The 15,089-nt window shown below is 50.2% G+C and overlaps 1 protein-coding gene across 1 annotated transcript; it reads left to right on the top strand.

The window, feature by feature from the left end:
- Positions 1 to 6,006: 6,006 nt before the first annotated feature.
- SYS1 (SYS1 golgi trafficking protein) lies at positions 6,007 to 11,518 on the top strand. Its single transcript, XM_059733191.1, has 3 exons — positions 6,007 to 6,596; positions 6,703 to 6,770; positions 9,892 to 11,518. The coding sequence occupies exons 1-3, from the start codon at positions 6,435 to 6,437 to the stop codon at positions 10,130 to 10,132; spliced, it is 471 nt and encodes a 156-aa protein (XP_059589174.1). The 5' UTR covers positions 6,007 to 6,434; the 3' UTR covers positions 10,133 to 11,518.
- The last annotated feature ends 3,571 nt before the right edge of the window (positions 11,519 to 15,089 follow it).

Genomic DNA, 15,089 nt, shown 5'->3' on the forward strand with positions numbered 1-15,089 from the left:
ACAGGCCAATCCCACATACAAGTTGAGTGTGATTTTTACATTCTTTTGTAGGGAAACAAGGTAGATGTACTGGGATGATGTAACATTTAAAATATGTACTGGCTCTGTGTGGTTAATATCTGGGACAGGCAGCAGTTGAAACCTTGATGCTCTTATGAACTGCTTGAAGTTGTTCTGCTTCTCTGCAGCTTGCTGCAGGATTTAGATAGTTCTTGTGTTGCAACAGGGCAGTTTACACAATAAAGCACAAGATTAAAAGAAAGAGCGTGATTTGCATAATTTAGACACAATCTAATGTGCCATAAACGGGTGTTATAGTAAAAGAAAAAAGAAAATTATTTTCTTTATGGATTTAAAACTGCCCCTACTGTGTTTACAAACAGGCTCATTACATCAGTTTTCTGATTGAGATCCAGAAAGTAAATTTGCTGGGTTTATTTCCTCTAAGTGGAGGCCAATACAAAATGAAACCCTGTGGTGAAAAGGGCATAGCACAAAACATCTCAGTCTGAATCATGCGAAGGCATTAGCAGCATAAGGGAATTTATTGCTGCATTTAATTTGATGGGGTCCCTTTAAATAAATACCTCAGCTCTTTTTCTGTAACCAAACTGATAAAATCTTTGGCTTCTATTCAGTCATAAACATAATGGAAAGCAAAACTTGCCTCTAATGTGTTTTCCAACCTTGAGTAAAACTTGCATAAATATTCCTGGGCACATGCTGATGATTTCCGCCGCCTTCCTCCCTCCACGTCCCAGCCCCCCCCCCCAAAAAAAAATAGGTGGTAGTTTTTCTGCCTACTATTCCTAAAAGAAACCGCATGGCTGGAAATGCAGCTCAGAAAATCATAACACTGTACTCTGAATTTGTAACACAAAAGAGGCTGGTTCATTTTGCCCTTCAAATGTCCCCTTTCAAAATGTTTACATTCTACTCGCTCTGGAACAATGCAGGAGAAATCTTAGGTACATGACACTTACCCAGAGTGACAGGACAAATGGACCCAGAGAAAACAAAATTGAAAGTTACTCAGCTGAAATCCCATTACCACTGAACATGATGAAAACTCATCTCTCAAGGCCGTGGGGTGGGCTGAACGGTGAATTATGACGCAGATATACCTCTCCTTATCCAGATAAACATCCACTTTGCAAAGGAATACAAGTCAGCCTGGCTCAGTCACTAAGTAAGACAGCTCATTAATGAAAATTAAACAACTCAAGTCTAAAGCCTGAAACAATTAATGTTCTTACAACTGTGAATCTAAGTCAAAAACATATAGGAATAGAAAAAGGTCAAATTTTAGTTCTAAAACCAATCCTTTTGGGTCACCAGTGAAACAGTCTTTTGGTTTTCTTCAGCAGGCCATGGATAAGGCCTGCAAAGACTAATTTCTAGCCAATTCCAGCTCATCATAATTACTACTGGGTTGGCCAAGAAATGACAACTTCCAGCCAAGTCATGCTCAGCACAGTATCTAGGGCCAGGTTTTAAAGAAAGATCAGGCCTGGATTTTCAAGTACCCAGAACTGCAGTTGGATTTTCAAAAGGCCTCAGCACTCACCTGGCTGTGGTCTTCTGAAAATCTCTCCACGTACTTTGATGCCTGCACATAGGCGAAGGGAGAAAATATTATTTGGGAGGGCTGAGCACAAGTGGCAGAAGGGAAGGGGGGGCTAACGGGGCTGAGCCCCCACAAACATGGGGCAGTGGTAGGGCCGCAAGGCAGCCCAGCCACAGGCTTCCAGTGGCTTCAGCAGAAGGGAGGAGCGCAGGCAGTGGTGAGGGAGGGATGGGCTGGGGCAGGCCCTGCACAGCCAGGGCAGGGCGTGGGACTAAGCCATAAGTGGCTTATCTGCGGGGGCGAGGCTCCTGCCGCTACGCACGTCCTGGGAGGCATGGGAGATATGTGCCCCTGGATTTGCATGTGGCAGGGTGCCTCTGGGGCCTGGGGCAGTGCTGGACTCTTCCCAGCAGGAGAGAGGGGGCTGGGTCATGCTGTGCTCAGGGTAGGTGGCAGCAGCACTGGGAGGGGTAGTATGGGGGAGAGCGGGGGCCCCCCCAAATAATTTTTTCTCCCTTCACCTATGGGGCTGAATACACACACACAAACACACACACACACACACACACCCCGCAGGTAAGTCTGCAGAGAAGGAAGAGGCGGGGGGAGAGGTAAGGGAAATGGGGGGTGGGGGCGCAGATTGAGGCCCCCACAATGGAGGGAATGAGGCAAAGGCAGGGGTGAATGGGGCCCTGGGGCAGGTCATGGGACGGTCAGAGCCCAGGCAGCTTGTCCAGGGGTACAGGGGGACTCCTGTCACTGCATGTAACCCGCCCCTGGATTTGTGTGGGGCGGAGGTGGGTTGCGGCTGTGGACTGGGACTGTGCGCCCTGCCGCCGCTGCTTTGGGATCCATGTGACACCACGTGCCTGCTGCTGCCAGCGGCAGCCCACCTCCACCCCGAACACAAATCAGGGGGCATGTACCCCCCATGCCTCCTCCAGGGTGCAGACAGTAGCGGGAGGCCCCCCATGCCCCTGGATTTGCTGCCCAGGCTCTGATCATCCCACAACCTGCCCTGGGGCCTCCTTTACCCCTGCTCTACACCCTCCCTCACTGTGGGGGCCTCAATCTGCACCCCCACCAACACACCTCTTCCCTATCACAGACTTGCCTGCTGTGGGCAGTGCTCCACATGCTGCTGGGCTGCTATCCTGGCTATGTGCAGGCTGCAGCTGTATGTCTGTGTCTGCATGTCCCCTGCTGCAGCTACCCGGAGCCCATGCACAGGCTGCCCTGCAGGCCTTTCCTGCCACCATTGCCCTGCATTTGGGGAGCTAAGCCCCGTTATCCCCATCTTTCCACCACCTATGTGCCTGCCTGACAGCAAAATTACCTCTGTCAGACTCCTACTGTCTCCCAGCCAAGACCATCTTATAGTAAGTCCTACCTGCTTGGCCAGGAACAAATAAATCCCAGCAGAGATGAGTTCAGCCACTATGTCCTTTTGTTGTTGGTAAAAAATAGGTATCATTTGCAGATTGATATCTCATGGCTCTCAATAATGATCTATTACTAGAGAAACATACTATTCCAGCGAGGTATTTCTTATGGAAAGAATCCCCTGCTAAATAGCAAATTCCTAGTCTCATGACAGAGAAATGGCTATGAGAGTCACAGGGGACCCTGAGTAATTTCCCCTGAGGCACGTTTGCAGGGCATCTGATACGTTCTGGGCACCCTGCCATCTCTTCTCACCATCTGCTGCTTTTCATGACACACAGGTGTAACCACAGAACTGCTGGTTACACACATAAAGTTTTAATTAAAAAAAAAAAGGTTTCCAATCCAAAAGGTGAAAATAACTGTCTGCTTACAGACTGGCAGTATTTGTGGCCTCTAGGAATCCTTTCCTTATTGCCTCAGTCCAGCTTCCCATAAAGCTGACTCCATCTTTAGCTTGGTATAATATGGGTGCATCTACACATTCATTAATGCACCTTTGCTACTGCACATTAAGTTTAGTACCTCTAATATGAGGTACTAGGTAAAGGCGCAGTAGCTGCACTAACGTGCAGTAACAAAGATGAAGGTTTTTTTGTGATGCTTAATGTGCAGTAGGCTAATTCTACTGCACCTTAGCTCATTAACAGTTTTTGCCACATCACGCTAATGTGCAGTAGAACGATCCACTGCACATTCATGCAGCTCGTGTAGACACGCCCTGTATTAGTGATTTCTCCTCAAGTCCCTGCTTTTGAGTATCACATTCATCCCTTTTAGGAGGACTTGTCCTCATGATTGTCCCCTAAAATACTGGGGGAAGTTAGGTGTGTAAATACCAGATGTTTTCCCAACAGATGCTGGACATTTTCTCCTGAGGGATGTGAAGGGAACAGAACAGTCCTTGCTGAGATGGTAGTGACAGCTGAGTTACCAAGGGCAGGAAGAGGAAGCAGCCACTGTGGTGGAGACAGCCTCATGAAAAAGGAAGGGCTAGGTTAACAAATATAGGTAAAGACATTTGAATGCACAACACCCTTCTATACCTGAGCCAGGAAATAAATTCAGCCCCAGTGAATGGCTGTACAGGGCAGCTGATTCCAGGAATCTTGGTTTTAATTATGAGCGCCACATCCTTTCCAGATCCCTGTACAGTTTTGTTCTCTGAACACGGGGTGGGAGTGAGAGAGGCTGGAATTCTTCTGCCTCTGAGGTGACTGCTGGGTATTACTGCAATCTATCCTTTCAATTATGGACCAGCAACAGAGCCAGGAGTTGGCTCCCAGTTCTAGCCAGTGACACATGCTCTGTAACCTACAGTGTCAAGCAGTCCATGTGATCATAAGATGAGTTAGAGATCAAACTGCTAAGGGCTCAGGCTGGGATCCTAAAGTGGACAGGTAAAGGATGGTTATGTCATAGGCATTCTAATGTGTCCCTCACCAGAATAATCAGGCACTTAATTTTGTACTGCGTGGACAACTAGCGTAGGATCAGCAAAGGAAATGTTGGTCAGAAACTAAGATTGAAAGCAAAAAGTGGAAGTTTAGGTCTACCAGATGTTTTGCAAATTGTTAAATAAGTGAATTCAGAAAAGCTGAGAAATGGAAACTAACCTCTGAAGTGTGAAAAGAGGAAGCCCTTTGGTCACAGCCGACTCAGTGATGCGCAGGGAGTGGACCTAAACCGTGGGTCTTTCCTGGGATCAATGCGTTCCCCACCCCCACATTTTGCTAAATACAGAACTCTAGAAATGACATCAGCTCTCGGCTATCTGGAGTGCACCAGTTTGAAGTTTGGAAAGGCATCTGCAAACAGCTTCCTCCTGCTGTTGCAATCCTTTCTAGGAGAAGAAGAAAGCAACATGCTCCATACAAAGGAAACTAGCCAAAGGCTGAGCTTGCAACACTGCTAGTGACGTCACCCTGAATGAGGAAGGAACGGCAGAACAACGTGACAAACTGCCAACCGGGGCAAAGGGAAAAACCAAGCGTCACAGGAGATTCCATCAGGAAGAATTAAGTCATGATTTACTTTGCCAGAAACATTCCCTTCTCCGTTGGCTGCTGACCTCAGAGCTGGGGCTCACCCTCCCGCACATTGTACGAACCCCTCTTGCCCTTCTATATCCCACAAAGACCCAGGGCCGTTCCCCTCTTCTTCCCTCACTTTACACAGTGCAGGGAATCTTTCCTACAGACAACCTAACTCACCCCCATGCAGTTGTAAGCATCTCTCACTCTGATTAGTGTGACTTGACACCATAAACCAGACTGGTGGGAAACCTTATTGAGGCTTTAACATTGCCCTCTACTCAGTGGTTCTGCAGTTTCTGAAGGGAATTGGCTTACAGATGAACTCCAGCCGAACAGGAAGAGAATAATAAGGCAAGAGAATGAAGGAATCCTGGGCAGCTACACGGTGAGACCAAAAGAGCAGAAGTTGTGACGTGTCAGGAAAAAACCTGCTTCCACAAACTCCCAAGGCCCCAAAATCAAAGGGTGAATTGTGGCACAAAGCAGCCAGGACTGCTGGGTGTTAGCTAATGACCTGCTCTTGGTTTAGAGGAAATGAAGAAGTAGTGACAAGCCAAATAATTGTACTAGTTTGTTTGTTTTTTAACTGCACAGCGCCAACAGCGTTTTGGCAGCTTAACACACACACAAACAAACAAAATCAACCCCCTGCAGGAAGACCAGATCAAAACCTCCCTGGCATGAAAACCCTGGACCAGTTTCCTCACCAGGCCGGAATTTCCCATCTGGAGCAAGTCACGTGCTCGGGCGTCCGGAGGAAAACCCAGCCTTTCTCCATGGCACCTCACAGGCGGAACCCGCCCCCCGGGATCGCTCCCAAAGCTCGCCCCATTTCCAGGCAGGGCCGTGCTGAGGCCCCTCTCCTCCTGCAGTGCTCGTCCCCTTTTCTCTGCTGATCCCCCACCACCCCCCGCCCGACTCCCAGCTGAGGTCTCGGTTCTGCGCGCCCAGCCCCCCCCGCCCGGTGCCCAGCGACGGCCAACAGGTGCAGCGTGGGAATGACCAGAGCATCTGTGGGGAGGCGGGGATCCAGCGCGGCCTCCTCTCAGTCCGGGCCCCCAACACACACCGAGCTGCCTGTGCGGACAGGGCTCAGCCCACGTGGGCGCCGGGGCTCAGAGGCCGCAGCCCCTGCAGAACCGCACGGGGCGGGCCAAAGGTCAGAGTGCGGGGTTAGGGAGAAGGGGACACCACCTCCCAGAGCCGGCAAGGCGCTGAGGAAAGAGCGCCGCGCCGGTGCGGGGAAGCCGCTCTAGGCCGAAGCGCCACCTCTGTGGCACTTCCGGTGGCGGTGACGACGCTCTAGGCGCCCGCCCCGTCCTCGCTAGCAGCGGCGCCGCTCTGGGCCGCGGGCGCGCCTCGCTGGTCGGCGCTGTCAGCGCGGCGGGATGGCGGCGCAGTTCCGCAGCTACGTGTGGGACCCGGCGCTCATCGTGGCGCAGATGGCGCTCATGCAGGCCGTCTACTACGGCGCGCTCGGCCTCTGGCTGGCGCTCGTCGACGCGCTGGTGCGCAGCGGCCCCTCTCTCGACCAGGTCTTCAGCTACGAGGTGAGCGGCGGGGGCCCGGGCCGGCCGGGGGGCGGGGGCGGGGCGGGGCGGGGTGGGGGCGCTGCCCGGACGGGTCCGGTCCCAGCTTCCTCCGTGTCGCCCTCAGGTCCTGGGCCTCTCCGCCACGCCCGGCCGCCTCGCTGTCATGGCCTTCGTGCTCAACGCGCTCACCTGGTAAGTGCCGCCGCGCCGCACGCACGTGCCGCACACTGGCAAACGTGCCCCCGGCAACACGCATCGACGCACAGACACGCCCCACGCATACGTGCACGCCAGCCCGGCCACACGTGCGCAGCACGCACACACCGTCGCCCAGGGCGGGACCCAGGACCCCGCAGCGCCTGCCCGGAGCGGCGGTGAGCGGTGGTGGGCAGCGTCCCAGGTCGGAAGGACCCGTGGTGGCCTCGGTACCGGCCGCGGTGCAGCAGGGAGATGGGTCCAGTGGCAGTCGGTTGTTTTACACTCGCAGCGTGCAGGAAAGGCACCACCTGGGCTGGTGACGCAGAGGCCTTTGGTAACTGTAGGTGGCTGTAGGCCAGGGGTGGGCAAAATGCAGTCTGCAGGCTGGCTCCAGCCCACCGACTGATTGGACCCAGCCTGGGGGCGGGCGGGCAGGCGGGTGGCCACCAGCTCCTGGGTCCCAACCTGCGGATGGCCAGCGGCTCCAGCTGCAGCTGTTGCGTGGTGCCAGGCAGGCAGGACAGCTCCCGGTGGGCAGGGTGGGTGGGCAGGCTGGACTGCTTCTACCCATTGCTGACACAGGGGTATCAGGTATGGCCCCAGGCAGGCACCCCAGTGCCCACCCAGGACTTGCTAGGTGCATCCACAGCAGATGCTGGTGCCCACCCAGGGCTGCTTCCACCGTATCAGGTCAGTGGTGGTGTAAGCTGCAGATGCGGCCCAGCTGGTTCTGGGTGGGGATTGGGACGTGCTACAGCTTCAGGCATGGGTGGGGGAAGGGAGGGAGAGACATAGGGGAGCTGGGTGTGCTTCAGTTACAGGGGGGGAAAGGATCAGGCCTGCTACAGCTTTGGAGAGAGTGAGGATCAGGGCATGCTATCTCCATGCTGTCAGGGAGATGATGGGGGTATGCTGAAGCTCAGGGGAAGAGAAGAGAGTGCAGGCATGGGGATTGGGACATACTACAGGTGGGCAGGAGAAGAGTACAGGGAGAGAGAGAAAAAAAAATTGGGCCATGCTACAGCTCTGAAGGAAGGAGGGGGGAGAGAGATGTGGCCCTCCAGAGGACACCAAAATTCATGTGGCCCTTGAGAAGACACCAAAACTGATTAAGTGGCCCTCCAGCCAGAATAACAGCCCACCCCTGCTGTAGGCCATAGGCTGGAAAGCTGCTCTGAGCTCAGAACATAAGCATCATTGCAGAAACATGGTTGCTTTAGCAGGGGCTGGCTGCGCTGTGCCATCCTGCCTGCGCCAGGCTTGATCATGTCTGGAGCACGGGGGGAGGGGGATGGCAAACAGTGGTGAACACCCGAATGCTGGCCTAGAGCAGGTGGGGTCCATGCTGCACTGGCATTGGGACTGCATGCTGGGTTCAGAGCCTGAGGATGCCTTTTATGCTACCTACAAAAAACTAGAACTCTTCGTTCCAAAATGATACTTTTTATTAGACCAACTGGAAAATGGCAAGGAAATTGTCCTTTTCTGCAAGCTTTTGGGAGCAAAGTCCCTTCATCAGGCTCTGGGAAAAGTGTAGATGGTACAAGATGGTAAAAAGTCCCCATAGGTAGGAAATAAACTTAATTTTTGCACAGAGGGAGCTGAACATGGAAGGCTGTTCCTCTGGGTCCACAAGAGTGCGACTCTAATAGTACCTGGAATATGACATCATCTTCAGTGAATGTTGCAGAGTTGCTGGGAAGCTTTTTGCCACCTGGAAGGACACGGTGGTAGTGCCTCCGATGCGTGTCTGCAGCATTAGCCTTGGGCTTTGACTGTCAGTTAAGGCTGTCACAAACAGAGCCCACATTTATAATTTGTTCTTAGCCCTTGTACTGCACTCGGGGCCGTCCCTGTGCGGGGTGAATCAGGGCAACTGCCCCAGGCCCCGTGCTTTGGAGGGCCCTGCAGAGCCAGCCACTCGCTGCCCCCCTGCCCCCACCTCACCGCTGCTGCCAATGGCTGCAGCAGCTTTTTCAGATCCAGGATGCACGGGATCCGGGGGGGGGGGGGGGGGGGGGTGCAGAGTCTCGCATGGGATGGTTTGCTCCGGGCCCCACACCCTGCTTGGGTCAGCTCCAACTACAATGCAGGGGTAGGGTTTTATAACATTGGAGCCACTAGTTTCTGGCTCTGAAGAGCTTCCAGGCTACTGGTATATATGATGCAACAAGTGAGAGTGACACACAATAGGCTGTTGAGGAGGCAGCTGCATTGTGACACACACATTGTGTCCCCAGATGGATCTGATGTTCCCTCCAGCTGAGTCTACTAAAATCTTCTTCCCAGTCAAAGTGCCCCCCCCTCAAACACCCGGGGCAATCACTGTCCCCCCTATCACTGTCTGCCCTCGCTTCTGTTTCAGGTATGTCCTGTGAGAAATTCCACATCTCCCTGGCAGATTCATCCTCTTTCCTCAGCACAGGTTTCCCACTAAACCACCTGCCTCATGCTCTCAGAGGTTTCCAGGGATCTAGGCCCTGCCCTTTGGCAAAGTTCATGGAGTTGGTATCAGCTCTAGGATGGAACTAGCCCACAGAGGGTGGGATCTTACCCAGCATGATTTCAGAAGGGCTCGGTAACCTCAGCGGCTGTCTGATCCATGTGCTGTTTTAGGCAAAGGTCTGCATATTAAAGTCACTGGAAGCCATGTCAGTGTAGGACTAGTATGTCTTGTCTTTGTTGGAGGAAATTAAGGATTCCTTTCCACCAGTAACTGATGATGTGGCCTATGCATTAGAAGGCCAAAGCACAAGCCAGGGAACAAGTAACTCCTGACTTAGAATTAAAACAGACTCTTCCTGAACTTTGGATGAGTTATTTAACTTTGCTCCCTCCGTTTCCCCATTTGAGCTGCAGATTAAACTGGCACTTGAGAAAGCTTGTGGAGATTTTCAGCACATAAGTAAAATGCTGTGAGCTACTTGCACAATGCCGCTGCTGCAAAATGTAAGTCAGAATAGCCTTGACCTCCGAACAGACAGGAACTCTTCCCAGTAGATAAACAGTCAGTGCAGATACTTCCAGGGGGCTGTTGCTGGATCCCCATCCTCTTCAGTTCCTATGTTAGAAGACAGTTTTCCTTTACTAACATCCGTCTCCTTTCCTTTTGCAGTGCTTTGGGCTTGCTGTATTTCATCCGACGAGGAAAGCAGTGTCTGGATTTCACAGTCACAGTTCACTTTTTCCACCTTCTGGGCTGCTGGATTTACAATTCACACTTCCCCACAACTCTGACCTGGTGGCTAGTGCATATTGTGTGCATAGCACTCATGGCTGTGATCGGGGAGTACCTATGTATGAGAACAGAACTCAAAGAGATCCCCTTGAATTCAGCCCCTAAGTCTAATGTATAGGTTGGCTTTGGGTGCATACTGCATCAGGTTATTTTCCGACACCTCAGCACTGATGTGTCCTATGTCTGACAGTGTCATTGTAGAAGCAGAGCAAGTCTGTTGGGACTTTTTTAAGATCTTGGTGGCTTCATCAGCATGAAAATCTTTGCAGACAGTGCACAAAAAAGACATTTATTAACACAAAGCATTTAACACAACGGTTAAGCTTAGGTGCATTAACTCTTTCCTCAAGTGACACGGACAACAATAAGTCAGACAACCCAATCTGAAGCATGAGAAGCAGCTGGAGTTGATATGTGTGCTTGGGCTCTGCTTGTTGGAGCTGGGATGACATGATCCAGTTTTTTGGCTCGGGTTTGCACAGTGACTGACTAGGATCTGCTACTTCCATCTTCTAATGTGTTTTTTCTTCAGTTGTTTTTTGTTTAAAAGGAAGAAATTAAACTGAGATGGGAGAAAAGAAAATAGGTGGACTTATTTCAATCACCAGCTGAAAACCCAGGGAGCCTGAGCTCTCATGGCTTTGGTTGCTGTTCCCATAGTTTACATACAGTGGGCATAAAACAACACAGTATGAGCTGAAAGAACCCTGAACAATGATGGTATTAAGTTATCTTCAGAACATTAAAATCCCTGTGGTGACTGGTACACTTCAAGGTACACAATGAGCGTCTGTCATAGCAACCAAAACAGGTCTGGCTTAAAGGAACACCAAGGGATGTGTATCCCAAGCTTTCTGAAACTGCTGATGACAAACATTACAAAAAACAAGTGATCAAGGAGCCACTGAGCTCTCTCCCAGGAAAGCAACAGCTCGGCTCTCCCCCAGCACAGAGTATGGGCCTTTACATTCTCCACTTTAGCTGGCAACGGTTTGGAGAGGTGTTCTACTGCATCACCCTGTTACCGTTTCCACTCCAGAGTGACCTGTGTCTTCCTACCAGGCAGTAATTCCCAGTACTTGATCCTGCTCAAAAGCTGCCTGCCACCAAAGGCTGCTGTCCCAAACTGATGGGGGCTTCTTGCTGAAGGATGTGATATTTGGTATTAGATGCAGGACAGTTAGTGGGCTCCTACCACGAGGATGAGATGGTGCTTTGGATTAGGCCGCTACATGGAGAACCTTGCTTCTCAACAAACCTAGATGCCAGCCTTCCCCATGAAAGGAGTGGGCCAAGTGGGCAAATACATCTCTCTTGCAGGCTCCTCTAAGGGGTGCTGAGTCTGTGATTCTAAACAAGGTCGAACATTGGGGTTTTTTTAACGGTTAAATTCTTTCCTCCTGGGTGGCACCTGCTGCCAGTCGCTCTCCTTTGTACATGAATGTCTGTGAAAATTCCCAGTTTGTATAAGTTATATTTGCTAAGTTAAAGTTTGGTTTGTAAAGACTTGGAATCAGTGGGATCATTTCAGACACCCAATTTGATCACCGCCCTCTGAAGCTGCTCTTGTGGCTTTTGGGAATGTCAGAGCTCAATTGCAGCTGCTGCTCTTGTTGCTTTCTTCGAGGGGAAGAGTTGTGCTGAACACTCCCGAAGGGTGCATCCCTGAGCAGAGAGGCTCAGCAGGCAGGCAGCTTCTCTTGGCACACATGCAATAACCTGGTGTTAGGCTTGCAGTCTTGGGTTTGCCGTCTGCCTAGAGGAGTAGAGCCAGTGAGAGGTTTGATCCCATCGGCAACGTTCTTGCCTGCGTCCTGGACAGGTTGTGTTTATCTTCGTTTTTCTTTCCTCTCCCTGTACTGGATGCAGCAGCCATGTTTCCTCTGGGAACAGCTATGCAGTTTTATGCTAAGAGCCTTTTAGAACACCAACCAGTGGCCCCTTCATGGCATTTACACTAGAGGTGCTGCCAGTCTCCATCCACCTGGCTCTGTTTTGCTTAGGCTAAAACTTCACTTTTCCCATATCTAGAGACATGCATTGTTCTGGATGTGTATGATTATGTCTTCCAGCAGGTGCCAGTGTTTCCCCTCCTAGAACAGAATGAAAACATCTAAGATTCAGATAAGAAGAGGCAGTCCTGTGTCCATGCTCTAGCCTTGGGTTGTCCAACTTTTTCACAGTCTGACTCTTACGAGACTTCATGGCCACTTTTCCCTCATTCACAATAGACTGGACACCTCTTCCCTAGCAGATCCGACTGCCTAAGAACTTGTTTGGTTTCCACATTTGTTTACAGGAGCTAATACAGGGAAAAGTATCGAATAGTCGTGGTTGTCTCTTTTTACAGCATACCAACTGAAAACAAGGCATGTTAGCACATGACCTTCAGCATGTCTGCAGGCCACTTCCAGCTTCGAGGTTTACTGGGGTGTTTCCTTTAAGCACCATTGTAATTGGCTGACTGGTCACATCTTCAGAATAATCCTAACCCTATTTCCAAGGCTCTCTGAAATGTGAAGTATAGCCAAAATGATCTATTATGAGATCTTTCTGCATAGCTAGGTTTGTATGATCCCAGAGGGCTCACAAAGAGTTTGTTGTGTTTCTATAACCCCAGCTTCAGCAGATATGTTGCAAAACATCAACAGATTATTCAGATCTAGAAAGGACAGACTCTCTCTCCCCACTCCTCCCAAACTGGTGAACTGGGCCATTCCCCATCTCAATGAGCCTGTCTCTGAAAGGCTCCTAGTGCTATGCAAGTGTGTTCTTTCTTTCAGCACTTTCCTAGGGGGATGTCTAATAGACTTCATGGGAAACTCCCAGGGCCCTGCAGGAACAATGTGAGGGTCAGTAACTCACTGAATGGAGTAGAACCCCGCCTGAGGTTAACTCTTGTCATCAAGATGATCCACCCTTAAATACTATGTCAAATAGAAGACTCTTTAAATAACCTGGGTATAAGGGAGAAGTAGAAATTGCCTGTGGAAGGCAGCTTCTGCCCATTTATTAAAAGAAGGCTGCTGACTATTCAGTTGTGACACTTCCCCTCAACCACTGCTGTTCTAGCTCCCATTCTCATTCTTATGGAAGAAGCTCTAGAACAGACATTTCATCCCACCACATGATGAAAGCACAGGATGGACATGAACTGTTCATGCCACGTGCATCCCCAGTGAGGTAAAGGGGTATTCTTTCCACTCTTACAGATGGAGAAATTGAGGCATAACAAAACCACAGAGGGAATCCTTCGCTGAGGCAGATTTTTAACTCTGGAGTTCTGAATTCACTGTACTAGACTGCACTTCATTGGCATGAGCCACTAGGATATAGAGTTTTAAATAAGTTCATGGATGGGGTTTAGAGTCTTTGTCCCTGAGGACTAAACTTATGTTGTGTTTAACTACCATTTGCAGGGAGATTCAACATCTGTCTGTCAGGAAAGGGACGGTCTCTTTGAATCAAATGTTGAGTTAGAAACCAATCCCCACCACCTCCTCACCTAGCCCCTTTCATGCCCACACTCTGAATTGTTTTTCACATATATGCACTGAGCAAGTTCTTCCTAGCCTCTTGGCATTAGAGCTCTGGCTGCTTCACAGCTGCCAAATGGCAGATGGTTTCCACTTCCTAACAAACCTTCTTCTGTACACTGAAATCAAGCCTTTGCTACCAGAGAGAACTTCTCCAGGCTGCACTCATGTCACCACACCTGGTATTGTCATCCAGGATCTGTATGGCTTTGCAGGAAAAAAGCTTTACAGAATCCTCATTGGTAAGATTACAGACCACCCAATTCCCCACATTGTTTAGAAGCTTCATAGGGAAAGATGTCAGTCCCCTTCCAGAGGTGAAGAGGAGGAAAATTTTACAGGTTGAGATACCAGTCTCTTCTAAACAACAGTATTGCTTTCTCTGAAGCAGACATATAGGTGTGGTTATAGCATTCCCATACACAGCAGTCCTGCCTTGGCTGCCAGCCACCTAGTCCTTTTTCTTCTGCATGAAGGGGCCATAGGGAATAGGCAGAGAACCCGATAGTAGGGAAAAGCGAGAATGGAATGGAATGTGGATACTATGCATTTGTGGCAGAGTAGAGAGGAGAACAGTGCTGAATGCAGAACTGAGTAGTTTAAATCCTGCACCACTCCTTTGGAGTCACTTTGCTCAGGATTGCTCTTGTGCCCAGTGCCAGAGAGATGTTGCTCTTTGCAATCCCAAGCATCAACATTAAGAATGTGCTAACATTGTTTTCCTCCCAGGCTGCTTGGGGGCCCTGCATACGGGTGATGGGTACTTCTGTCTTCACTCCCCCACCGTTGCTTCAGAACCTGCCAGAGTAAACTCATTTTGTGGACATTCTCTTCTGCTGCTGCCAACCAATGCTGTGATGAGCAGGGTTAAAAGCAGCTAGAGGCAGAAGGCAAAAAGCATGAGATTTTACATTAACATGAACTTGTCCAAACTGACACTGCTAGCCTCCCTTGTTTGTACACAGCAGAAGGGCCAAGAGAGGTTCCTCAGTGCACCACAAGCTTGACTCTGACTCCTGCCTGCGACACCCCAGGGCTAGCACCGCAAGTAGTAGGCATCTGTCTGTCTCGTGAAACACTAGAATTATGCCGAGTGAAACATTATCTTGCTGAACATAATCCTTGCTTGAAAAAGAAAGTGAAGCTGGAGTGACATCTCCAGGGTGCAAAAGCCTAGGCTACTGTATATGGAGACAGTGTATATGCCCACACACCAATGTTCCCCTCTCGATCTTGCTGGTTTAATCCAAAGGAAAGGCAGGTGCCAAAACGTTTGCAACTAGCTTGGCTGCAGGAGCTGTCAGACCAAAGGAGATAATTCATTTGCTCATTTATCAGGGCTTCACTCCTAGACTGGTTGCCAACCAGGGTTAAAAAGCCCAATCTACCCTATCATAGAGTGGACTTCAGTTCCACCTTTTTGGTGGCCGTGCCTCACTTACAGGCATGCTACATTCACTGCTTGTAATCTGGTGTCTGGCTTAATGCTAGTGTTAGATCCTTTACATGCAACTGTTCAGAACCCATACGGTTGTACCC

This window comes from Alligator mississippiensis, chromosome 9 (genome assembly GCF_030867095.1).
Source record: "Alligator mississippiensis isolate rAllMis1 chromosome 9, rAllMis1, whole genome shotgun sequence".
NCBI lineage: Eukaryota > Metazoa > Chordata > Crocodylia > Alligatoridae > Alligator > Alligator mississippiensis.